Raw genomic sequence first — 26,341 nt, forward strand, 5'->3', positions numbered from 1 at the left:
CCAACCACACCAAGATAACCTCTGGAAAAAAGCCGGACAAACGGTCCAAATCTGAGCGCATCATTGTCAGCAATTCGGCAACCCTGAGGAAACCCAGGTCATAACCCCCCGCATGTTTAACCAGGAAGACAGGTCCTGAAGCAATGCGAATAATCTCCATCACCTCAGGGAGGACTTGGGACAACAAACCCATGATGCCTCACCAAAAAAAAAAACTCAGCACCATGCCCGTTGAGCCGCCCATAAAAAGTAGGAGCGGCTAAGGATCTAAACCAAAGGGCGTGAACGAGGTTGAAAACTGGAACCTAGAGCAGAAAATAGGCACACACATTATTGTAGCAGGTCAGGTCTATGTATATCCTATCCCTTCAGCACAGCACATGAGGGGACAGCTAGAACACTTGGAGAGTCTCTCCTGCCATTTCCTGCTGTAGAGTGTGAGGTGACGGGTGAGGGGGGACAAGCTGCATCTTGTGTTTATGTGGATTATTTGTTTATATACAAGTGTAGGGAAAGCTGAGGGAGAGATAAGATTGTAGGTGTTTGGTCACTCCATTAGTTAGCAGCTCAGTGAAGACGGAATGTGCCTGGCAACAGCTATCTGAGGAGTCACTAACAACAGGGGGAAAGCTGCAGAATACAAGAGGAAGGAGCAAGATTTGGGTAACTAATTCAATTGCAAAAGGGCTTAAAATTGCCTGCCCTACAACATATCAAAAGTTTTTTGAAATGATGTTACTCTTTAAAGAGATAGGGTGGCGCAACTCAAACGAGGTACCTTTACGCTTCCAACCCTTCAGGATTTGCCTAACCATGAAACTCTTTGTGACATCGGGCCAACCTTGAAGCCGAAAGTAAAAAGCCACACCAGCCATATACACATACATATTCACAAGAGATTTCATGTCAAAGCTGTTAGAATACACATAAAATGTCTGGTTATTGTTCACAGTAGATCATAATATTACCAAAAGTGTAAAGAAGCAAAAATATCACAGGAATCATCAAAAGGACTCAGTACTATAATCTTTTTCTTTTTACATTCAACGTATACATTTTATTGATTGTCCTGTATGATGGAAAGTTCTACAATTTTATAAAGTATTCACAAATGAGTTATAAAGAAGAAAAGAATCCACCACAATAGACACATCGGACAGACGATCACCTCTATTCCATACATGTAATAACCTTACAACTCATATATCCTGAGGTAAAATGTTTATCTCTTCCAAACGATCTTCTGATGGCATATTATAATACAGTCGGGATAATGTCAAGTAATTAATAATGTTGATGTAAGAGTCATATCGCTGTTGGTCAAGGTGGGTGAGGCCCTGGTGCTCGTACGCCATCAGCACTTTCTATGGGACTTCCAGGAAAGCTGAGCTCCACTCATATAACCCACTCAGGGGTGTGCAAGTTCTGTGCAATCGCTGTAGTCTTACTACAGTTGTAGTTACAACCCTACCTCATAATATGGGTGCTACATAAGGTAATTGATTAGATGCAGCGATAGAAGCAATATGGGTGCTGTACATCCATATGTCCATAAGGTTCTGCCATCACTACGGATTAACTAGAGAGTCCAGAGAAGAAAAATCTTGAAAGGGAACCTGTCATCAGGATTTCACATTTTCACAGCAGTTCCCATAGCCTACTCATTAGCATACTAATTCCCATACATTTGTAATTAGCATTACTGATTACCGGAAAACTGCTAGTCCCTGAGTCTTCATTATATCATTAAATATATTATTAAAAACCCTATGGAAACCTGTCATTAGGTGAACATGTGAAATCCTGATGACAGTAAGTAAAGTTGTACAGGAAAAGTAATAGTATCAATAATCCCAGAGAAACGTTATACAGATGACCAGAAATTTCGGAATCTTTATTCTTTTATGGGCTCAAGCTCATGGCTATGGATTCAATCCATGTAGCCAAGGCGCAAAAGATCAGAGTAGGTCCTATTCCTGTCTGTGTTTGCGGCCTGAGTAGTATTTTATTCTACCGTCAAGGGCATGTGGAGCTCACCCGCCGATGAAACACGGAACGCAAACATCACTCCAGAGGACCCTTGTTTATGCATTATATAACTGCACTCGTTGTTTGTATGTAGACTAAGAAATACACAGGGAAGATTAATTAGGGCACGTTTGCCTTTTTTTTTTTTTGCCATACAAGTCCAGAAATAATTGCAAGTACTAGCAAACCGCCGGTAATTGCCATTATTTCCCTTTTCACATCATCTCCATGCTAAGTTGGCATGGAGCGGTGTGAAGCAAACATGGCCGACAGTGGAGTTAGCTGCTGTGGCGAAAAGTTCATGAGGTAAATTCACAGGTTAAGGAGCAATTCTTCCCCATAAGGGGCATGGGGTAGAAGTGTCCCCCGGCATTAGGAGGCTGGAACCTCCTGATGTATTTTGGTGCTGCCAGAGGTGCAGGACCTTCATTACATGATAAATGTCCCCCATAGATTCCTGTGAAGTCAGTATTCCCTTTGTGTTATTTCTTAGCTACATATTCTTAACCAGGTACTTCTGAATCCAACCAATGGGTAAAAAACACATAATACAGCATGAAGGGGCTCGGCGAAGGTGGTGGTGAAGGTGTGTAAGTGTCTGATGGGGTCACACAGCTCATAGAAGGACAACTCCCCCGCCTCATAATCCAGACAGATCCGGAATCTATCACTGGAGATATTGTCAGGTATCTGGATCACTTTCCTGCCATGTATGACTAAAAACTTATTATCACACCTCTGCAAACACCAGGACTTGTTATTATCTCCAATGTATGACTGGCGCCCCCTCCTGTCTATACTGGGATAACACATCCCGACCCTCCACCTCCCTGATCTAGAGCTCTCCACATCCCAGTAATGTCGTCCTGAGGTAAATCTCCGGCGGCTCATCACCTGAGCGTAATCCTGGAATCTCTCTGCTGTTTCTGGACGATTCTTCTTCTCTTGTGTCCTGGTTGCAGTTTTCAGGTCGTCAGATATTTGGATATCATTATTAGCCGTGTTTACATCCAGTAATATGTCTCCAGGACCCTCCACATAGATCCCGCTCCTTATACCTGATATTATGTCACATAATGTGTGTAATGTGTCTGAGATCACAGTCACATCCAGACCATCTACATCATGGCGCTGGTTATCATGTCCCCCTGTGTCCTCATCACCTCCCCCCTCCTCAGGATCACACAAGTCACCTGTGTCTGGTTCCTGTAACACAGTCAGTGGATCAGTCATGTTACACAGCTCCTCAATGTGCCTCATCTTCCTGGACAGCTCGTCCTTCTGTATCTCCAGCTTCTGGATCGAAGCAGACAGTGAGAGGGACTTTTCCTTCTCCTGCCTGGAGATGTCACTCAGGACCCTCTTCTCCAGGTCGTCCAGTCGTCTCCTGATGTCTATAAACAGGGCAGTGACTCTCTCAGCTTCTCCAGATGCTTTTTCTTGAGCTTTTCTCCTGCGCTCCTCCAGACTCTGGACTCTTCCCTCAGTCTCCTCTCTCTTTGTGATCAGTTTCTGGAGAACATTTTTCAGTTCCTTCTTTTTCTTCTCAGAGGCCTCATCCAGCATCTCCACCTGGTGTCCCCGATGTTCTCCGGCCAAACTGCAGGACACACAGATACATGTAGCATCCTCAGTGCAGTAATATTCCAGGATCTTCTTATGGACAGAACATTTCCGGTTCTCCAGGGAAGTGCTGGGATCAGATAAGACATGTTCTGGTGACTTGCTGTGGACTTTCAGGTGTTTATCACACAGAGAAGCCTCACACATCAGACAGGACCTCACAGCAGGTACAGGAGAGTCCACACAGTAAGTGCAGCAGATCCCGGTGATCTCCTCATGGTTTGGCTGAGTAACCAGGAAACGTTCTGCTACGTTATGGAGATTTATGTTCCTCATCAGTGCCGGCCTCTCCTGAAACTCTTCTCTACATTCAGGACAGGAATAACCTCCAGACCCGGCCAGTGTATTCAGGTGCTGATCAATACAGACCCGGCAGAAGTTGTGTCCACATCTCAGCGTTACAGGATCCTTAAAAACACATAAGCAGATGGAGCAGAGCAGCTCCTCTCTCAGATCAGCAGACGCCATGACCAATAGAAGGCGGAAGAAATGAAACTAAATGTGTCTGGGGCAGGACAAGCTGAAAAGTTGTAGTCACACCCACCCATTTAACTCCTAAAGGACCTTTTCATTATGTAGATATTAGATATTGTTGTTGTTTTTTTACTTTATCATTTACTTATTAAAAGATAGGTAGGGAATCAAATAAGATATACACAGGAGAACAAAATTAGTGAACAATTAGTGTAAACTAGATTTTTTCTAAGGGGTCTATTAAAAAATTACCAAAGTATAAACATTTTATTATTCAAAGAATGTTAGGGGCTCCATGGAACAATCGTGAAGGAGACACATGGTGGCACAGACCTCTTTGTCAGGATTATTCAATAAATTTTCGCTTTTATTGGGTTAATGCCCCAGGATTAAGGACACTTGACTTACAGACAGACCTCTCTGCCAGATGTGAGCTCTAATGAAGCTCTCTGGATGCTTTAATTTAGTCCCAGGCTGCACTGATCAACTGCAAGGTGTCTGTAATAAAACTTTATTGATAATCCTTGGTCCAATTACAGAAAAAAAAATTGAAAATCCAATTGTCAATGGGACAAATAAATTTTTTTCTGGAGCTACAATTATAAAATATACAGTTCTGACTTACATACAATTTCAACTTAAGAACAAACCTAAAGAACCTTTCTTGTACATAACCCTGGAACTGACTGTATTTGTTTTTCCTGCTCTTTTCTGTGTCTGCTTTTCTGTACCATACCCTGTTTTCTTTATTTTAGGTTGCTGAGGGTCTGAGGTAAGCCCAACTTGGATTGGTCCGCAGCTGGTGCAATGAAATAAGTGTTTTTGAGCAGGTTTATGTCAGCACTGTTTGGTTTGCTCAGGGGTCCAAGGAGCTCACCTATATAAAAAGCTCACCGATGCTTTTGGCCAATCTATAGGCAGATCTAATCTGGAGAGCACCTGAAGATGGAAAAGCTGTTCCCTAGGATGCGGCAAAGAGAGGAAGAGGCCAACGGCAAAGAGTGGCTCGAGACATGCCTGGAGGAAGGGGATTCATCAAAGCTTGAACCTTTGGTGGTGTCTCAGCCGGAGACTGAAGAGCTGGAAGCGACAATGAGTCCTTCCTGTCACCGAAGAGGATCAGGAGGAGTCAGAGCAGTTACTCTTCGCCCATGTAGAGCAGCAGAAGGAGGAGCAATGCGGCCAGTCAGCAGGAGTGGACCACAAAGAAAACTTCTAGCGAGTCTCATTTGGAGCACTCGCTGCAGGGGTGGTCCGGAGTGAGAGGGGTGGAGTGGGCGGCAAGGAGAGGAGCCAGCATGAGGTGGGTTCTGGAAGCATCTTCAGCAGTGAGAGAGACCATGTTGAGGGTGCAGCAGGCGGGATAGTCCATTATTTGCCTGAGTGGCGGAGCAAATGGATACCCAGCCTCAGAGGAGACAGAGTGATCAGGTGTTTCCGGAGAGGTCTGTGCTCGGAAGACCCTGTGGCCATTGGATTCCTCTGGGCACAATTCTACACATGTGGTTGAGTTCCCTAGGCATAATTACAATTGTTTAATGATTTGATGAAGTTTATGGATATGTTGTTTAATTCTGAGTTGATTCAGAGTCAGTTATTTTATGCATCAATTTCATTTTTTTGCGTTAAGCTAATAGGGTCTTTGTTTTCTGTTCATTTCTATAGACTTGTTGAGGCAAATAATATTTATTCTACCTAGGGATTTATTTTGAAGGCTGTATTTTAGGGTGTTTTTTATTGTAGATTTCTTTGGTGGTATTTAGTGTGACTGAGCTGGTGGCTAGAGATCAGCAGGTTTGTACTGGTCTGTTGGTGAGTGATTCGGTACTATGTCCGGTCTATACAGTGTTGGTGGTTTCTTGTCCTTTTTTATTACACAAGGATTTTCCTTCTGTTACGATTTTCCCGTTTAATGCTTTATGTTGGGTTTGGGTGAATTAAAAATATCTTCTCAGTCCTTTAGAATAGGAGCTGCTACTGATGGTGCAAGACTTGGTTTAACCCCTTCCCGACATTTGACTTAGTACTGCATGGCAGGAGGTGCATTCCAGCATTTTGCAGTACTATTACGTCAAGGTGTTAACTCCTTAAACGCCGCGGTCATGCTTGAAGGGTCAAGTAAATCAGACACCCCCACGACGTTTCTCGGGGGGGGGAGGGGGGGTGTCCACTGCTCCGATGGCAGCCCCGGGATCTGCCAGTGCTGCACGATCATCTTGTTCAAGCCAACCTGTTAAAATATTTTTAAACAGTTTAAAACACTTAATAAAGTTTTCTTAAAAAAAAAAGAATTAATAAAATAAAGTAAAAGTCCCCTAAACACTAACATTCCCTATACACAACTAATAAAGTAAAACTACCAACAAAAGCACTAAGAACCCCCAACATATTTGGTATTGCCACGTCTGTAACAATCTGTACAATAACTCGGTAATGCGGTAAAACACAAAACCCAAAAAACCTGCCAAAAGTGTAAATTTTTCATTAAATCCCTTCACAAAAATGTTTCAAAAAGTGATCGAAAATAGTTATGTGTGCAAAATGGGTACCACTGAAAAGGACAACTCAACACGTAAAAAATAAGTCCTAAAGCAGCTCTGCCAACCAAAAAATATTAAAGTTATGTCTCCCAAAAGATGGCGACACAAAAACAAATGAGATTTTCTTTATATTTTTTTTTCCAGTAAAATTGTAAAAATATATTAAAAAAAACATATAAATGAGGTATCACCGTAATCATAGTGAACTATAGAATAAAGATAATATAGTATCTATAGTGTAGGGCAGTGATGGGCAACCTTTTGAGCTTGGTGTGTCAAAATTCATCAAAAAACCGAGCATAACTTGGGTGGTGTGTCACCTTGAGAAAAAAAACCTAATTTTGTGATATTTAGAGTTTAAATAACAAATACGTATAGTTATTTAACTTACCTGCTTAGTGACTTCTTTGTTAATCTGTCAGTTGGTTTCTTTTGTTGGTCTTGCTGTTATTTAACTTGTGTGGGGTGCCATGAACTAAGATAAGTGAGGGGGAATTCTTCCAGTGATGGCGAACCTGTGGCAGTCCAGCAACAGCTAGTTTTAAGGACATTTGTGTCCTGAGAAGTGCCCCCCAAAGAGTGTACATCACAGCCCAGCCCAGCAGAGCTCAACTCAATAAATTAACTTACCTAACTGGCACAGGCTCCAACGACGCCACGATCCTCCGTTACTCCTCTTCAGGCCGCTTCAGCTCCTGTGTAGATGTTCCCACGCAGGCACAGCATAGGTTGCGTCTTTGCGAGCTAGGGCTGCTCTGTCTCCACGCTCCACTCTGGAGTCATTGCGCGGCCTCCGCAGAGCAGGACAGGAGGACAGGAGCAGCAGCTGCGATCTCTCTGACTGAGATGCAGCCGCTCGCTGCAGACCACATCGCCAACCGACCGCCCGATGGGACCTAGACAACAGACAACTGCACTACAGCAATTTTTCTCCAGCAGCCGTGTGTCACTGAAAATGGCTACGTGTGTCAGTGCTGACACGCGTGTCATAGGTTGGCCATCACTGGTGTAGGGTGTACGACCCCAAAACAATACAAGAAGAAAGGAAACCAAAAATGACAATTTTCTTTTCCTCCAAACATTCAAACGTAAATAAAATCTCATCAATAATCTACAGACCCACTAACATCAAGTTTTTGTAAAGTGCATCTCATGTCTCAAAAAATAAGCCAAATTGCCAAAAAAAAAAAGATTGTATAGCCAATAAAAAGTGACAATGTAAATGAATGGCGCAGCTTCCCTTCGATGCCCTTCGATATATTGTTATACGCCGGAGGGATTGGGTATCAAACTTTGTGGAGCGTATTGGTATTTTATCCACTGAGAATTTGTACATTTTATGAAAAACACATTCATTTAGCGAAAAATATTTTAATTTCAAAATTGCATCCCATTTTATTTTAAACCCTGTAAAACAATTAAAAGGTTAAAAAACTTCATAAAAGTTGTTTTACATATGTTGAGGGGTGTAGTTTCTATAATGGGGTAATTAATGGGGTTTTATTGAGCAGGTCCCTCAATAGCAGGATTTTGCGTTTTTTAAGAAAATGTGAAAAATCGCACCTAACGTTCAAAGCCCCATAACCTCCTACAAAAATAAAGTAGACATTCGGTAAATGTTAGTTATGACTATTTGTGGAAAAAGTAGAACATTTCGAAAATTGAGAATTTTTCCTAATTTTCACCAAATATCTGATTTTCTCATAAGTAGACGCAACACATACAACCAAAATTTTTCAACAAACATGAAGTACAAAGTGTCACGAGAAAACAATTTCAAAATCACTTGGATTTGTTAAAGCTCCAAAGTTATAACCACTTATAGTGACACAGGGCAGATATGAAAAAATTGGCCGTGTCAGGAAGGTGTAAAAGTGGCTTCGGCGTTAAGGGGTTAACAACACCTGCGTATGCTCAGTGTGTAACAGCCAGGTTCTGCCAGAAGAAGCCGACGGAAGAGGCTCCCGGAAGAAGAAGCCACGGTAAGCGCTGCGTGTGGCGTGTAAGGGGATATTGCCCACGATCAGAGCTGCTTCTAAAACTGGCTCCGTTCAGGAGCCGGTGCCAGAAGCATGACGTAATAGTACTGCAAAATGCAGGAACGCACCTCCCACCATGCAGTACTATTACGTCAAATATCAGTAAGGGGTAAAACAATGCCATAATTTGCCAGATCGGTAAATGGGAGTCAAGGCGTTTAAGGTTTACTTGGACTGAGTTGAGAATCTAATCAATTTTATTCATATATCTTTTGAGCGCACAAGAGAGCAGATAACATGTGCTAGACCGTTATTTGAAGCTGAATGTTGATTCCTTTAGGCCCATTCCACACTTGCGAGTGTGATGCGATGAACCCGAACTAACATGCTGAGTTCACTCCCGGTGTGCAGCGTTCGGGCCGTGCGTTCCCGGCAGCATGCGTTGCGAGTGTGATGCGAGTTCATCTCATCACATTCGCAAGTGTGGAACGGGCCTTAGTGTTTTGGGGTTCGGAATAAGGAGCCTCGGGTGGAGAGGAGCGGTGTTGGAGGTGGAGGTTGTGGCCTTCATGTAGGAGGAAACGGTGTCGGCAGAACCAGAACTTTAGATCTGATGTGGGAGATGAAGAAAGGTTCCATGTCTGATTCCTGATGCTGTGTTTTTCAAAAATAACAACGCTTAGACGATGAGTGTGCGTTAATTGAAAAGACCAGGAAGCCGATTAATAAAGCAAAGCAAAAATAACTCCCGGTGTTTTTTTTGTATAGGCATAAATCTGCCAGATATAAGTACAGGCAGTCCCCGGGTTACATACAAGATAGGGACTGTAGGTTTGTTCTTAAGTTGAATTTGTATGTAAGTCGAAACTGTATATTTTATCATTGTAGTTCCCGACAATTTTTTTTTTTTGCCCCAGTGACAATTGGAGTTTCCAATTTTTTTGCTGTAATAGGACCAAGAATTATCAATAAAGCTTCATTGCAGACAATTTTAAGCTGATTATTGCAGTCTGGGACTATTTTAAAGCATCCAGAGAGCTTCACCAGAGGTCACAGTGGGCAGAGGGGTCCGTCTGTAACTATGGGTTGTCTGTAAGTCGGGTGTCCTTAAGTAGGGGACCGCCTGTATAGATATTTTTAAATTGGGTTTCACAATGTATTGGAGCATTTGCAGCAGTGTTTTTTTGGGGCGGAGGTGGGGGCTTGTCTTATCAGACTAGGCCGAGCGGGAGTTATGTCTCCCGGCTGTGTCATATCGTGGTGTGAAGGGGAATACCTGTACATGAGCTTTATAGTTTTATAGTTTTATACATGAAGGGGAATATTTGTATATGAGCTTATAGTTTTATATTTTTATACTTTTATACTTTTATATAGATGGAAAATACTAAAGTTTTTCCTCCACAGCAATATGCTCAGATATGTTACTTAAGATGGCACCGGCATCCGCTGATACTACACAGCCAACACCCTATTTCCGGAAATAGATCAACATGCCCGATTCCAAGAAGGCTTCATCACTCATATCGAAACTTAAAGGAAACCTACCACTTAAAAGTGGTAGGTTTAGACACATAGACATGGCACCAGCTCAGGGTGAGCTGGTGCCAGAGCATATTTTTGTTAGGGGAACAAAGCCCCTATCGCCGTTTTATAAGTTATATTAACTTATAACTCGGCGCACCGCACTTGGGCACGGCGCACCATGCGCGTGCCCGTGCGTGCGCCGGATTCTAAAGTGCTGGAGAGCCGGTGACGTCACCGAGCTCTCCGGCACACGCGTGCCTGCGCAACTTAGCACGGCCTGTTTCCCCATGCTAAGTTGCGCAGGCGCGCGTGTGCCGGGGAGATCGGTGCAGAAGCAAGAAGAGGAGCAGAGAAGCCAGAAGACGAGCCGCGATGACATCGGGGGAGCAGCGCTGCGCATCGGGGCCACCGGAGGGTGAGTAAATAAGTTTTTTTTTTTTTTATTCTGGGCTGACTGTATACTACTGGGGGGACACTGTATACTACTGGGGGCATGCTGTATACTACTGGAGGGCAGGCTGGGGTGGCTGTATACTACTGGGGGCATGCTGTATACTACTGGGGGGCAGGCTGTATACTACTGGGGGGCAGGCTGGGGTGGCTGTATACTGCTGGGGGCAGGCTGGGGTGGCTGTATACTACTGGGGGCAGGCTGGGGTGGCTGTATACTACTGGGGGCAGGCTGGGGTGGCTGTATCCTACTGAGGGCAGGCTGGGGTGGCTGTATCCTACTGGGGGCAGGCTGGGGTGGCTGTATACTACTGGGGGATGCCTGGGGTGGCTGTATACTACTGGGGGCTGCCTGGGGTGGCTGTATACTACTGGGGGCCGCCTGGGGTGGCTGTATACTACTGGGGGCTGGCTGGGGTGGCTGTATACTACTGGGGGCTGGCTGGGGTGGCTGTATACTACTGGGGGCAGGCTGTATACTACTGGGGGCAAGCTGTATATTATAGGGGGCTGGCTGGCTATATACTTGGCTGGGTCTGTGACCAATGCATTTCCCACCCTCGGCTTATACTCGAGTCAATAGGTTTTCCCAAAAAAGGGGTCTCGGCTTATACTCTGGTCGGCTTATACTCGAGTATATACGGTAATACAAAAACGGTGCATGTTAAATACAACGAAGCGCTAACAGAAGGTAAGATCTACCTTCCGGATACTCATATAATAAAGTGACAAGTGCTACTCAATTAAATATCCAAAACTCTGTGGATAAATGAAATCAGTTCATATTAAAGGGCACCTACCACCACAAATCTACCTATAAAGGTAGATTGGGTGGTAGGTGGATCATTGGGACGTGAGGATAGCCCTTTTAAGGGCTAATCCTCACGTCCCTGCACTTTTTTGAGAACTTTAATTTGATATTTATTCAAATTTACTTATGTGGCTACCGGGGCGTGGAGTAGCCGCATCTGAGATAACACGAGGCGGCTACTCCACGCCCCGGTAGCCACTTTACCCCTCCTACTCACCCATCTTCGGCGCGCAGCTCCGCGTAGCTGCGCGCCCTCGTCCGGCGAGCCTGCCGTCTGCGCATGCGCAGAAGAGCAGGCCCGCGCCTGCGCGGTCACAACTCCGAAACAGGCGCGGGCCTGCTCTTCTGCGCATGCGCAGACGGCAGGCTCCCCGGACGAGGGCGCGCAGCTACGCGGAGCTGCGCGCCGAAGATGGGTGAGTAGGAGGGGTAAAGTGGCTACCGGGGCGTGGAGTAGCCGCCTCGTGTAATCTCATAAGCGGCTACTCCACGCCCCGGTAGCCACATAAGTAAATTTGAATAAATATCAAATTAAAGTTCTCAAAAAAGTGCAGGGACGTGAGGATTAGCCCTTAAAAGGGCTATCCTCACGTCCCAATGATCCACCTACCACCCAATCTACCTTTATAGGTAGATTTGTGGTGGTAGGTTCCCTTTAAATACATAAGTACAGCAATATTGTGTTAATATCAAATTCATATAACTAGCACAAAAAACAATACAGCAAAGTGCTGCTATAGTAGACGATCTACAGTCCGGACACTTACAGAGTATAAGGTGACTAGTGCTATTAAACTGAGAAAAGTACGGAATGCTAAAAATAGATTTAGTTAGTGTTGTGTTTAGACAAAGGACTGGTAAAACAGGTGCAGCCGTACTGTCTTAATACCAAATGCACATAAGTAGCGCAGGACGAAAAAGGCAATCCTCCCCCAAAAAAGACAATAATGCTGTTAGATAAGCTGAAATACAGTTAATAGATTACCATATATACTCGAGTATAAGCCGACCCGAGTATAAGCCGAGACCCCTAATTTTACCACCAAAAACTGGGAAAACCTATTGACTCGAGTGTAAGCCGAGGGTGGGAAATGCATTGGTCACAGACCCAGCCAAGTATATAGCCAGACAGCCCCCTATAATATACAGCTTGCCCCCAGTAGTATACAGCCTGCCCCCAGTAGTATACAGCCTGCCCCCAGTAGTGTACAGCCTGCCCCCAGTAGTGTACAGCCTGCCCCCAGTAGTATACAGCCTGACCCAGCCTGCCCCCAGTAGTATACAGCCTGCCCCCAGTAGTATACAGCCTGCCCCCAGTAGTATACAGCCTGACCCAGCCTGCCCCCAGTAGTATACAGCCTGCCCCCAGTAGTATACAGCCACCCCAGCCTGCCCCCAGTAGTATACAGCCACCCCAGCCTGCCCCCAGTTGTATACAGCCACCCCAGCCTGCCCCCAGTAGTATACAGCACAGCCCAGCCTGCCCCCAGTAGTATATAGCCACCCCAGCCTGCCCCCAGTAGTATACAGCATACCCCCAGTAGTATACAGCCACCCCAGCCTGCCCCCCAGTAATATACAGCATGCCCCCAGTAGTATACAGTCAGCCCAGAATTAAAAAATAAATAAACTATTTACTCACCCTCCGGTGGCCCCGATGTGCAGCGCTGCTCCCCCGATGTCATTGCGGCTCCTCTTCTGGCTTCCCGGATCCTCTTCTTGCTTCCGCGCCGTCTTCTGTCTTCTTTAACATCGCATTGGGCGCCGCAACTGTTCTCTCCCGTGCGGCACCTAGTATGACGCGCCGCTGCTGACGTCATACTAGGCGCCGCACGGGAGAAGAACAATGGCGGCGCCCAGCAAGATGTTAAAGAAGACAGAAGACGGTGCGGAAGCAAGAAGAGGAGTCGGGAAGCCAGAAGAGGAGCCGCGATGACATCGGGGGAGCAGCGCTGCGCATCGGGGCCACCGGAGGGTGAGTAAATAGTTTTTTTTTTTTTAGTCCATTTTTAATTATTTTTTTACACGCTTGACTCGTGTATAAGCCGTGTATAAGCACATTTCTTGTGCTGAAAAACTCGGCTTATACACGTGTATATACGGTAAGTGTATATACAAAAATGAGTAGTAACAATATTCAGTATTATACCTGGTCACAATTATATTACAGTAGTGATGGAAGTATCATATGGCATGGTACACAGAGAGAGGGGCAAAGTAGACAGAGAGAAAAGATACTGCTTATGTCAAAATAGCTGTTTCAAATAAGCGACTAGCAAGATAATGAACTGTAGGTAGAAATAAATCGATCTCCGATGCCCAGAGAGGTCCTGTGGATATGAGGATTAGATAAAGTGGAAAATCGAGTCATCAATATGCGGTCCCAACGAATCAGATTGTGATACTTATACACACCAATATGAGACTTGTGAATTCTGTGAATTAAGAAAAAAGAAGAAAAGAAATTACCGTATATACTCGAGTATAAGCCGACCCGAGTATAAGCCGAAACCCCTAACTTCAACACAAAAAACTGGGAAAACCTATTGACTCGAGTATAAGCCGAGGGTGGGAAATGCATTGGTTACAGCCTCCCAGTATATAGTCTGCCAGCCCCTGTAGCATACAGCCTGCCCAGCCCCTGCAGTAGGAAAAAAAATAACAACACTGTACTCATCTTTCCGACGTCCCCCATAGATCCTCTTTTGTCTCAGACTGTCTCAGACAGAAGACGACCTATGATGTCAGAAAGGTGAGTTTTGACTTTATTTTTTTAGTTGACTCGAGTATAAGCCGAGTTAGGGTTTTTGAGCTTAAATTTTGTGTTGAAAAACTAGGCTTATACTCGAGTATATAAGGTACACATAAAGAAGATATATTGTGATACAAAGTTGTGCGAAGGGTTCCAGCACACATAAATACTATAAGGGGCCCTATTAAAAGATTTTCGTGTAAGGGGTCCAACACACACAATTACTATAAGGGGCCCTGAAGTGTAGGAGCATGAAAAATAGAAAAGAGAAGATTAGTGATAAAATGGATACGGAGATTGAGAAATGTATAAATATATTATTTTATATTGTTTGTTAATTTTTTTTATTTTTTATAGAAACCCGTAAAATTGAGTTCCTCATTAAGTCCCTTGGGGGAGACGCAATCTAATGCATAAATCCACCGGGATTCTTTTTGTAACAATCTGGGGGTGATACTACCCCCCCTTATGTTCTGAGTAATTTTCTCTAGGCCTACCACACGCAGATCACGTGGGTTGCCCCCATGTTGTTGTAAAAAATGTGAAGCAACCGAGGAAAGCATCTTACCTTTTTGGAAATCTGAGGTTGATGTTCGATAGATGTTGCTGGAAGCATCTTCTTAGTTCGTGAGATGTTTGACCTATGTACACTTTTGGACAGGGGCATAATAAGGCATAAATCACAGCTTTTGATTTGCAGTTGATATATTGGGGGTCATTTACTAAGGGCCCGATTTGCGTTTTCCCGACGTGTTACCCGAATATTTCCGATTTGCGCCGATTGTACCTGAATTGCCCAGGGATTGTGGCGCACGCGATCGGATTGCGGCGCATCGGCGCCGGCATGCGCGCGACGGAAATCGGGGGGCGTGGCCGAACGGCAACCCGACATATTCGGAAAAACCGCCGCATTTAAAAACCGAAAAAGTGTCGCTTGGGGAGCGCTTACCTTCACCTGGTCCGAGGTGGTGCATTCCGGCGCGATGAGATGACTTTCAGCGGCGGAAGAACTACATTCATAAATCCCCGCCGGACCCGAATCCAGAGCAGAGAACGCGCCGCTGGATCGCGACTGGACCGGGTAAGTAAATGTGCCCCATTGTTTGATTTTATATTTACCTTGACCCACCGGGTCCTCAAAGTATTCCGTGCTGGTAATTTTTGGGCACACTGTACAGGCCCCACATGGAAAGGATCCTTGTAAGCGTGTGATTCTTGGCTTGTCTTGTTGAATATGAGTTTTGGGAGTCAGAAGATCATTGCGTTATATTAGAGAATTTTTTTGTTTTAAGCTCCTGGTAGACCATCTGGACCCGGTGCTTTGTTAGAAGGAGATTGTTTTATGGTTTTGAGTACTTCCTCAGTTGAGATAGGGGTGTTGAGTTTTAAGAGACCCTCAGCGGATATTTTTGGCAGAGAAAGGGAGTCTAGGTAATTTTGAATTTGTTCAGGAGATGGTATATTGGTATGTGAGTCTTGTTTTAGATTGTAAAGCTGCTCGTAAAAATCTTTAAAAGAATTTGCTATGTCTCTTGGGTTCATTATTTTATGACCTGTAAATGGGTGATTTATGTATGGTATGTTAGCTTTCAGTTTTCTTTGTGAATAATATTTTATTTTCAGCTTGTGAAGCATGCGGGCATGATTATGAAGCAGAAGGTTTCTCAGGTGGTCCCTTTCTTTATTTAATGCTTCTAGAGAGATTTGTGAGATTGTTTTTTTAAATTAATATTTTCTAGTTGATGAATTTTCTCTAAGGACCTATTGATATCTTCTTCTCTAGCTTTTTTAATTTTATGTTCTAGCTTCCTGTCACGGGTGCCTCTGTGACCCCCCTCCCGGGTCGCAGGGGCACCCGTGCCGCGGTCCATGGCTGCCCCGGTCCCCCGGCATCTTACTCACCCCGTCCCGTTCCCACGCCGACTCCGGCAGCACGGCGCGCGCGTCCCCGCCTCCTAGGGCGCGCACGCGCCACCTTTGGCAAATTTAAAGGGCCAGTGCGCCACTAATTGGCGCTGGCCATTTTCACCAAATCTACTTAAGCCTGCCTCTTCCTGTATCTCTTGCCGGATCTTTGTGCCTCACAGCCTGAGAGAAAGCTTTACTGCGATTTGCCTGCGTTCCTGTGTATCCTGCGTTCCTGTGTCTCCTGTGTCCCTCCGTGTTCCAGTGTTACCTGAGCTCCTCTGTGTTTCTGTGTTCCTGTGTTCCTCCGTGCTGCTGTTCTGTGTTCCCGTACCCCTCTGCTTGGACCTCCTGTTGCTGACCCCGGATTGAACCCTGACGTTGCATCTCTGCCGCCTGCACTGACTCTGTGCTTGGACCTTGACCACAAGATTGATTGCCGTTCTTGTACCTCAACCTTGGCCGCCACTGCAGACAAGTCACTCCTGAGGAACGACCTGGTGGTACCACGCCGCAGCTTGTCTAACCCGCTTTGCGGCGGGCTCTGGTGAAAACCGGGTACCACTTAGACTCCGGTCCCAGGTAGTGACTTGAGTCATCGTCTGCAGTGGTCCAGTGGATCCACCACCCGCAAACCTGACACTTCCTGAGTTCATCATGAATATAGCCTTTATGCATAAGCCAAATAGAAAAGATATCAGCTTCGCCATTATCGTTGAATGTTAAAAATTCTCTGAGGGCTATTTCTATTCTAGCTGAGTTTAGTGGGTGTGCTATGGCTGACATATCTGCTTTCCATATGTAGTCGTTTTGTAGTCGTGTGTTGTTCTAGTATTGTAATTTTTATCGGGGCATGGTCTGACCATTTGATTAGGCCAATAGAGGAGGATTTTACTTGGTCTATAAGATTTTTATTGATTATAAACATATCTATGCGAGAGTATGTTTTATGTCTTGGGGGAAAAGTAAGTGAAATCTCGCTCAGAGGTGTGTTGAATTCTCCATATATCGTATACCGTATTTTCCAGGCCATTAGGCGCACCGGAATATAAGGCGCATTAGTCCGATGCGCCTTATATATGTAATAATTCCATATATAAGGCGCACGGACTATAAGGCGCAGGGTCCGGGGGGCGTGGCGGAAGTCCGGGGGCGGAGCGGAGACCCGACGAGAAGAGACGCGACCCGAAGACGAGACCCGACGAGACGCGGCGACGCGGAGAAGGTGAGTGGGGAAGGTGAGGGGGAGGTGGAGGAGGGCAGCGGACCATACTTACATAAGTCCCCGCTACCGGAGACAGCAGATCTCCAGCGGGAACTGCAGACCACGCGGCAGAAGTTGTTCGTACCGCGTGGTCTGCAGTTCCCGCTGGAGATCTGCTGTCTCCAGTCTCCGGTAGCGGGGACCAATGTAAGTATGGTCCGCTGCCCTGTGCCATACATAGGGCGCACCGGACTATAAGGCGCACTTTGGATTTCCAAGGAAATCCAAGGCTTTTAAGTGCGCCTTATAGTCCGGAAAATATGGTAAGTCGTTTTCCTGTAGGAGATTGCTTAGGGTGTGGGGTCTGTAGTTTCTGGTTGTAGTAGTGTCCTCTGAGGGATGCATGGTAGTATAAGGTTACCTTTTTTAATCTTATCTACTCTTTTCAATAGTTTTCTAATAAAAGAGACTTGACCGCTGTTGGGGGCATATAAATTTACAATAGTGTAGGTTATGTTGTTGATTTCACATATGAGTATTATATATCGGCTTTCTGTATCAATCTCTAAGTGGATGACAGATACAGACAGGGTTGATTTGAGGGCAGTAAGAACTCCTCTTTTCTTTTTAGGGAAGGTGGACATAAAAATATGTGGGAATGACGGGTTAGATATTTTTGGAGGGTTTGTAGACTTTGCGTGGGTTTCCTGGATACATAATATATCACATTTTTCCCCCTTAGCCTCTTTCCATAGGAGTGACCTTTTGAATGGGGTGTTCAACCCTTTTACGTTTAATGATAATATTGTCAGCCCCATTAGAGATCGGTTATTTGGGAGCAGTATATAACTCTAGATGTTCTATCAACAGCATTGTGTGTTACCACATGGGATACAATGATATGTGACATAAAAAGCGTATATTTCTCTAGGCCTATAAGAAAAATCACAGTAATTAACAAAACCTGAAACATAACAACATTTAACATGTTTCTTGGTACCGGAATTATCGAGTACTTCTTCGGGGTGAACAGTTCCAGTGGAAGCGTGAAAGGGGGCCGGTTGTCTCCTTATCTGTGAAAAGTTCTTTTCAGGACTGTTGCGAAGTGTACAGTTCTCATTTGTTTCTCTATTCTGGGTTTAGGCGACTTTGACGTTGCGGCTTCGGATTGTGTGGGCTTTCATCCTTGGATATTCCCCATGATTCCATTATCTCTAAACCTTCTTCTACCGTTTTGATAGCTACTATGTATGGAGTTTTTCCATTTCACTAGGACTTTTGTGGGAAAGCCCCATCTGTATGGGATTTCTTTTTCTCTAAGGAGGGACGTAACAGGATACATCTTCTTCCTAATGCTTGTAATGTAGCTGCAGATAGGTCCATAAATAGTTTTATGGATTCATAAGGAGCTGGAAGGTTTTGAAGCTTTCTTGTTTCAGTCAGGAGTTGTTCTTTGACATGGTAAAATGTGAATCTTGCCAAGACGTCTCACGGTATTGAATCTGGAAGATTGCTAGGTTTGGGCACTCTGTGTGCTCTGTCAATACAGAGCTCGTATTCCGCCAGATTTGGGAGAAGGGATTTTGTTAACTGTTGAATATAAGATTTCAAGTGAATGTTGGGTACAGTTTCCAGAATGCCTCTGAATTTGACATTATTACGTCTGTCCCTGTCTTCAGAGTCAATAATTTTAGCCTGAATTGCGGACACTGAGTCTTCCAGTGACTTATGAGAATCCACTAATTCATTATGTGCTTGTGCGAATGAAGTTAGTTTATCTTCTGATTGGGATACCCTATCTCCCAGTTCTTGTATGGATGTTTGAATAGGTTTCACCAGTGAAATGATATCTTTCTGTAAAGAGCTACGGAGCACTTCTAGCATAGTTTTAAGAGTGTGTTCAGAAACCAGCTTTTCTGTAGTTTGGAATGCAGCGAATCCATCTAAATCCTGTTTGTCAAGATTTGAGCCATCAGATGTAATTGCATTAGATATTCCATCTAGTGGAGAGTTGTGGTGCTTGGCTTTTTGTTTTGCAGGGCTGTTAGATGCAGACCTTGTTTCATCAGGAGGATTAAGCTGTAGAGGGGAGCATGATGGGTCTGTGCTGTCACTCATCTGCAGATTCAGAGGCAGCATGCTTTCTTCATCTGCCATGTATACTGGGGAGGGCTGTATTGAGGATCGTTCTGACGATCTTGAAGATCCAGGAGCTAGTGAGTTATTGCCCCATAATTCTGGTGGGATATCTTTATTGGGGGGTATTTTTGCCCCTTTTCTTGTGATAGGCGCTTGTTGCGCACCCGGGGCCGCCGCTGTCTTTCTCAGCGCGGTCGCACCATGTGAGTCGGTGCCATTTTGTGAACGGCCCGCGGCTCCGCCGAAAAAGTGTTCTATCGGCTTACCTGCCGATTCCCTCTCTCCTCTCTTTCTCCCCTGAGCGCTGGGCGCTGTGCCGATCTGTTTGCTGGGCATTTTGGGTCCTTACTGCTGGTGCAGATCGCTAAACGGTGGAGAATGACCCGGAGCTCTCCTCTCACGCGGCCATACTCGCAAGCGGCCAAGCCACGCCGCAAAAAATTCTCTAATATAATAGCACCTTACCTAGCAAGAGTATTTGAAGCTGCTTCCTCCAGGGGAGAATTTCCCGAAGCCATGCTTTCCTCTATAATAGTGACTCTACCAAAACCAAATAAGGCTACAGATAACCCAGCTAATTATCGCCCTATTTCATTACTAAATGAAGATGTTAAAATTTACGCCCGAATCTTAGCAAATAGATTAAAAAAAAGTTATCCCCAATCTTATTACTTATGACCAAACGGGTTTCACTCCGGGAAGACAGGCCTCTGATAATACGAGGAAACTAATAGATCTCCTTCAGATATGTGAAATAGAACAAACCCCGGCCTCATTTTTAACAATTGATGCCGAAAAAGCATTCGACAGAGTGAACTGGGACTACTTATTTGCCATCTTAAGCAAGTTCGGACTCACTGGTCCGATCCTGAAAGCTATCCAAGCTCTCTATTCCAACCCTTCAGCGAGAGTATTTGTTAATGGTAGGCTGTCTCAAAAGTTCACCCTGTCGAATGGTACAAGACAGGGTTGCCCCCTTTCCCCCATCATTTTTATTCTCTCTATAGAGCCTCTGGCAGAGCACATAAGGAATACCCAACAAATTAGAGGCATAAAAGTCGGAAGGCAAGAATACAAAAATTCCCTCTTTGCCGACGACATTATCTTATCACTAACCAACCCTGAAATCTCCATCCCAAATGCACTAAAAATCCTTCAGGAATTTGGAAAAATATCATATTATAAAGTTAAAAATTCAAAATCACAAGCTCTTCCGGTCAACGTGAAGACAGAATCAATCCAGAAACTAAAACAAGACTTTAATTTTGACTGGCAACCAGAACACATAACTTACTTAGGCATTGAACTAGCCTACCCGACTAAAAACCTATATAAATATAACTATGCCCCCCTTATAGCTAAAACGGATAAGGAACTCCTAGATTACTCTAAAGTACTGTTATCTTGGTGTGGACGTATAGCGTCCTATAAAATGATGACACTCCCAAAATTTATATACATCTTTAGGACTATTCCCATTCCAATACCAGATTCATTCTTTAGAGAGGCTAATACTCAATTAAGGAAATTCATTTGGCAAGGGAAAAGCCCAAGGATTGCTCTACATACACTCACAAAGCCTAAGTTAATGGGCGGATTGGGTGTACCTCATTTAAAAGATTACTATAAAGCAGTGGTGGCGAACCTATGGCACGGGTGCCAGAGGCGGCACTCGGAGCCCTTTCTGTGGGCACCCGGGCCATTGCCCCAGCACACCAGACAGGACTCAAAGAATCTTCCTGCAGTTCCAAGCAACTTAAAAGATGCTGCTATCGGTCCTATATTAAAGTGATACTTACTTCGCTGCTTGGGACTGTAGGAAGGATAATGAGTAGATAGGGCCGAATTATCTTTGAAGAACCTTCTGCTGGCCCCACCATTCTCTGTGTACAGAGGGACACTGGAAAGAAGCTAAAATGATGCAAATTTTCCATCTTGTCCTCAGGAGGCCAATATGATCGAAAGTTGTTGAAGAACAGGTAGAGATAAGTGAATGCTTTAATTTTTTGTTGGAACCTCGCAATAAAAACGGGTGGTTTTGGGTTGCAGTTTGGGCACTCGGCCACCAAAAGGTTCGCCATCACTGCTATAAAGCATCAATCCTCAGCCAAATTAAACCTTGGTGGAACAATGACTCAAACAATAGATGGTGTAATATTGAAAGACACTACAATAGGGATTCTCCTCTGCAAACAAGACTCATAAACCATCTATGGCAAACCCAAACATCGACATCTAAACTGAGTACTATGCTAGCCTCTGAACAATCGTGGAAAGAGGTGACATCTTCCTCTAGCCAAGACCTAGAACGCTTACCGCCTGAGTATATTCCCATATCTATATTTGAATCTAACATTCAAAATATCAACTTACGCTACTGGCGTTCACAAAATATTTTAACATTGGCAGATTTACTTACCAACCAAAAACTGGCCTCCTTTTCCAGCCTAGTTAACAAATACAACCTCCCCTCAGGAGAAATATTCAATTATCTGAAAATATGCAAATACATGCAGAATCTTAACCTCGATAATCTGCCAATGGATAAATACATTATCAGTTTTCTACGAGATAACCCAGCCCACAAAAAAGGGATTTCATTCTTCTACTCATTATTAAACAACAAAGGGACAATGTCCAAATTACCTTATATGAACGCCTGGGAAAAAGAATTAGGGCAAACCTTTAATAATATACAATGGAAGGACGCCCTCTCCTTAACACACTCCACTTTCCGTAGTGTTTCCCACTTAGAGGCAATAGTTGAGACATACATGCGCTGGTACTTTACGCCTGCATAAAATCTTTAACTCCTCATCCCCGGGATGTTGGAGATTGTGCAGCCAAAAAGGCTCACTAGTACACATCTTATGGACATGCCCTAGAATTAGAACCTTATGGATGGAAGCATACAATCTGATAAAAAATCTGGGCATTACAAATATCCCATTCTCACCAGCCGTAGCATTATTACTGTCAGGCTTACGGGTTGTGGATCCGCTGGACCACTGCAGACGATGGCACAAGCCACTACCTGGGACCGGAGTCTAAGTGGTACCCGGTTTTCACCAGAGCCCGCCGCAAAGCGGGTTAGACAAGTTGCGGCGTGGTACCACCAGGTCGTTCCACAGGCGTGACTTGTCTGCAGTGGCGGCCAAGGTTGAGGTACGGAAACAGCAGTCAAGCTCGTGGTCACAGTCCAGGCACAGGGTCAGGGCAGGCGGCAGAGATGCAACGTCAGAATCCAAACCGGGGTCAGCAACAGGAGGTCCAAGCAGAAGGGTACGGGAACACAGAACTCACGACAGCAATACGGAGGGACACTGGTACACGGGAACACGGAGGAGGTCAGGCAACACAGGAACACGGAGGGAGTCAGGAACGCAGGAGACACAGGAACGCAGGAGACACAGGAACGCAGGAGACACTGGAACGCAGGCAAATCGCAACAGAGCTTTCTCTAAGGCTATGAGGCACAAAGATCCGGCAAGAGTGTGAGGAAGGTGCAGAGTTTTTAAAGGGGAAGTGATCAGCCAGTGCACCAATTATCGGTGCACTGGCCCTTTAAATTTCCTGAAGATACCGTGTGCGCGCCCTGGGAGGCGGGGACGCGCGCGGCCGGAACCTGGCAGCGATTCCGGAGCGGGGAGAGGTAAGTCGCGCCGGCACCGCGCCTGCGAGGCTCGGGGGGCACGGGTGAGCCCACGACCCGCGATATGGGTCGCGGGACCACCCGTGACAATTACTAATAAATCTAAAGGAAGTCCCTTTTAAGGCTCGCACCATTGTAGCGCATATTTTAATGTCCACTAAACTAGCAATAACAAAAAAATGGATGGATACGCAAAGACCTGATATCAATGAGGTCATCACTCAGGGGAACACCACATGCCTATACGAGAAAGCCATCTCTTTACAAAACAACAACTACAAGAATTACATAAATAAATGGGATACATGGATACAAAGCACATACTACCAAGAATGAAAGTATATCAATACCTCTAGGCCTATTTTCAAGTTTTGTGTTAATCAGGACCGATATCACGTAATCCGTCCTTGTTCTATGTTCTTACTTTTACCTAATACACTTTTGTGTTTTTAGGTTGATTGTTCTTTTTTTTTTTTTTTTTCATAATCTCATTTTATATTATTCTATGTTATCTTAATTGATATATATCTGTATGCCATTACAATACAAATATAACACCGTAACACTGAAAAGCTATACAAATGAACAGAAATGTATAAGCAAAAAATATGTTGTCGGGGAATGCTGTTATACAACTTGCTCTCTGTCCATTTGTACCGATTAATATTAGTACTGCCCACTGGGCGTGTAATGTATGTCATATTCCTTTTGTTGAAAAATAATAAAAATTGATTTTTGTAAAGTCTGGATAATAACATAAGATAGGTCAGAATTAATCATATCAACATGTGACCAACTTCCCCTTGTCGAGCATTAACGTCTACAATAAGGACATACGCAACCAGTGGTGTTATTGTTATAAAGGTTAGAATGTTACTACCTTGTTTGTTATCTGACCCATCCCTCCCCTACCCTTTCCCAACCCCAAACCAAACCCCTCAAGTTCCTCACAGACCCAAGTCAAGATCGATGATAAAGACCTCGAAGGACTATTTCCCCACCAGCATCCCTACCCAGTCCCTCCCTCACCCCATCCCAACCATATAGCGTATTTCTGTAACATATGCTCATGTTTACTATTGTAATAACGTATATACGCTCTTGTATCATATTTGTTTGTATACAATGCTACCCCTGTATGCGATTTTTCAGAAATATAATAAAAACCTTAAAAAAAAAAAAAAGAAGATCATTGCGTGAACTATCTCTTGCCCGAATATAGGCCCTTGAGATTGTCTTGCCCAGTTCTTTCAGGCGGCATGTTAGATCCTTAGCATGGATTCTGAATTCTGTTTCCGAGGAGCAATTACATCTAATGCGTAAAAATTGGCTGACTGGGATGCCGTTTTTGTGGTGGTGTGGGTGAAGCTGGAAAAATGCAACAAATTATTTGTAGCTGTCTTTTTACGAAATAAAGTAGTGAACAGTCCAGTGCCCTCTTTACGTATTGAAATGTCCAGAAAATCCACGCAATTCTCAGAGATATGTGAAGTGAGGTGTATTTGCCAAGGACTGGAATTCAGCATCTTGATGGACTCCGTACATTCATCAAAGGTGCCCGTCCAAATAATCAACACGTCATCTATGTAGCGGTACCAGCCCGCTACATATTTTTTTAAATAGTCTGAGACATAGACCACCTGTTCTTCCCATCGTCCCAAAAACAGACTTGCGTAGGCGGGAGCACAACGTGCCCCCATAGCCATACCCGAAATCTGCTTATAGAACGACCGGTCGAAGATGAAATAATTTTGGTATAGGATTATGTATAACAAGTCCAATATGAAAGAGTCATGTCTACGGTCATGGGACCATTGTTTGTCCAAAAAATACATGATGGCTTCCAAACCTACCTCATGTTCAATGATCGTGTAGAGGGCTTCTACATCTAAAGTCACCAGTAAGGATGATTCCGAGATTTGTAAGGCTTGTATTCTCTGGATAAGGTGTGTGGTGTCCCTTGTATATGAAGGCAAAAATCCACATAGTTACATAATTTTTCATTTAACCCACCAATCTCCGAGACTATTGGACGTCCAGGTGGTTTTGAGACCGATTTGTGTAGTTTGGGTAACATATAGAAAGTGGGGATGGTTGGTTGGTCCACTGTCAAGAATCTCTGTTCGCTTTTATTCACAATATCCCCCCCCCCCCTTGTCGGCCTCTTTGATGACAAAATCCTTGTCTTTGGTGAGTTGGTTGAGGATTCTCTGTTCATGGGGGGAGAGGTTTTGGAATCTGTTGTTGCTGTTTGATCTCCCGGAGAGTACATTCATAGAATATATGTATAGCTGGCAACATAGTTAGACTGGGTGTTTTTTGTGAAGGTGTTCTATGGGGAAATTTCTTCTTACCTGTGTATTCAAGATTTTCTTCCATCAATTCCATAAGGTCTCTAAAAGTCTGTCTATCACCTTCCGGTAGAGTATCCACCAAGGAGGGTTCATGGTACAAGATTTTAAACGCTAGTTGCCTACAAAAAAAGGTAAAGGTCCTTTGTAAATTGAAACTTATCCAATTTATACATGGGAGAAAATGACGAGCCCTTTCTTAGTACTTCACATTCAGTTTCTGACAATTTGTAAGATGATTGTCATTACCTGTGTTTGTATTTTGACGTCCTCGATTCGGTTTGCCTCGTTTCTGATATGGGGAGCGCTCTCGATGGCTCGGCCCTCTTTTTTTACTCATTCGTGTATCTGAAGAAGAATCTTCCTGTGAGCTTTCCAGATCGCTATATTCAGATGGATCTTATGATGATTGAGGATTACTTAAAGAGGTTGATTTAGTTTGTGTTTTAAATCTTCTTCTGTTGCCTCTATGGGTCCATTTGTATGGTCTGCCTTTTTCATAATCCAGTTTGTCATGATGAAATTCCTCTTGTTTGCCCTTAATGATCCCCGTCTCATAGGCATCGATGGTCTCTTTAAGTCTCTTCTTAAAAGGTTCAACTAGGTTGGATGCATTAAATGCCCCTAGTGAGGTTTCCAGGCTTTTTATTTGTTCACGTTGTTGTACTAGTAAGCCTCTATCGTGATCCAATAACATGTTAGTGAGAATGAGAGAGCATTGGGCTAAGCCCTTCTCCCAGGTCTCTTTTTCCTTAGAGTCAACTTCCCATGAAGGGAAGATTTGTACCCTAAGGGTCCCCGTGGGAAGATTTTTTGTTTCAAATATTCATCAAGGCTCCTAATGTTCCACCAAGTTCTAGTCAAGGACTTGTGTGAATTGATAATTTCATTAGAAGGCTTATTGAA

The 26,341-nt window shown here is 44.3% G+C and overlaps 1 protein-coding gene across 1 annotated transcript; it reads right to left on the minus strand.

Annotated features, from left to right (window-relative positions):
* Positions 1 to 1,049: 1,049 nt before the first annotated feature.
* LOC140126129 (E3 ubiquitin/ISG15 ligase TRIM25-like) lies at positions 1,050 to 4,140 on the minus strand. The gene has a single exon (XM_072145246.1). It carries the CDS (start codon positions 4,117 to 4,119, stop codon positions 2,518 to 2,520), a length of 1,602 nt encoding a protein of 533 aa, XP_072001347.1. The 5' UTR covers positions 4,120 to 4,140; the 3' UTR covers positions 1,050 to 2,517.
* Between the last annotated feature and the right edge of the window lie 22,201 nt (positions 4,141 to 26,341).

The sequence above is a fragment of the Engystomops pustulosus genome, chromosome 4, assembly GCF_040894005.1.
Source record: "Engystomops pustulosus chromosome 4, aEngPut4.maternal, whole genome shotgun sequence".
NCBI lineage: Eukaryota > Metazoa > Chordata > Amphibia > Anura > Leptodactylidae > Engystomops > Engystomops pustulosus.

Coding starts and splice junctions, on each gene's coding strand:
- LOC140126129 (XM_072145246.1), bottom strand. CDS start 4,119: ATGGCGTCTGCTGATCTGAGAGAGGAGCTGCTCTGCTCCATCTGCTTA.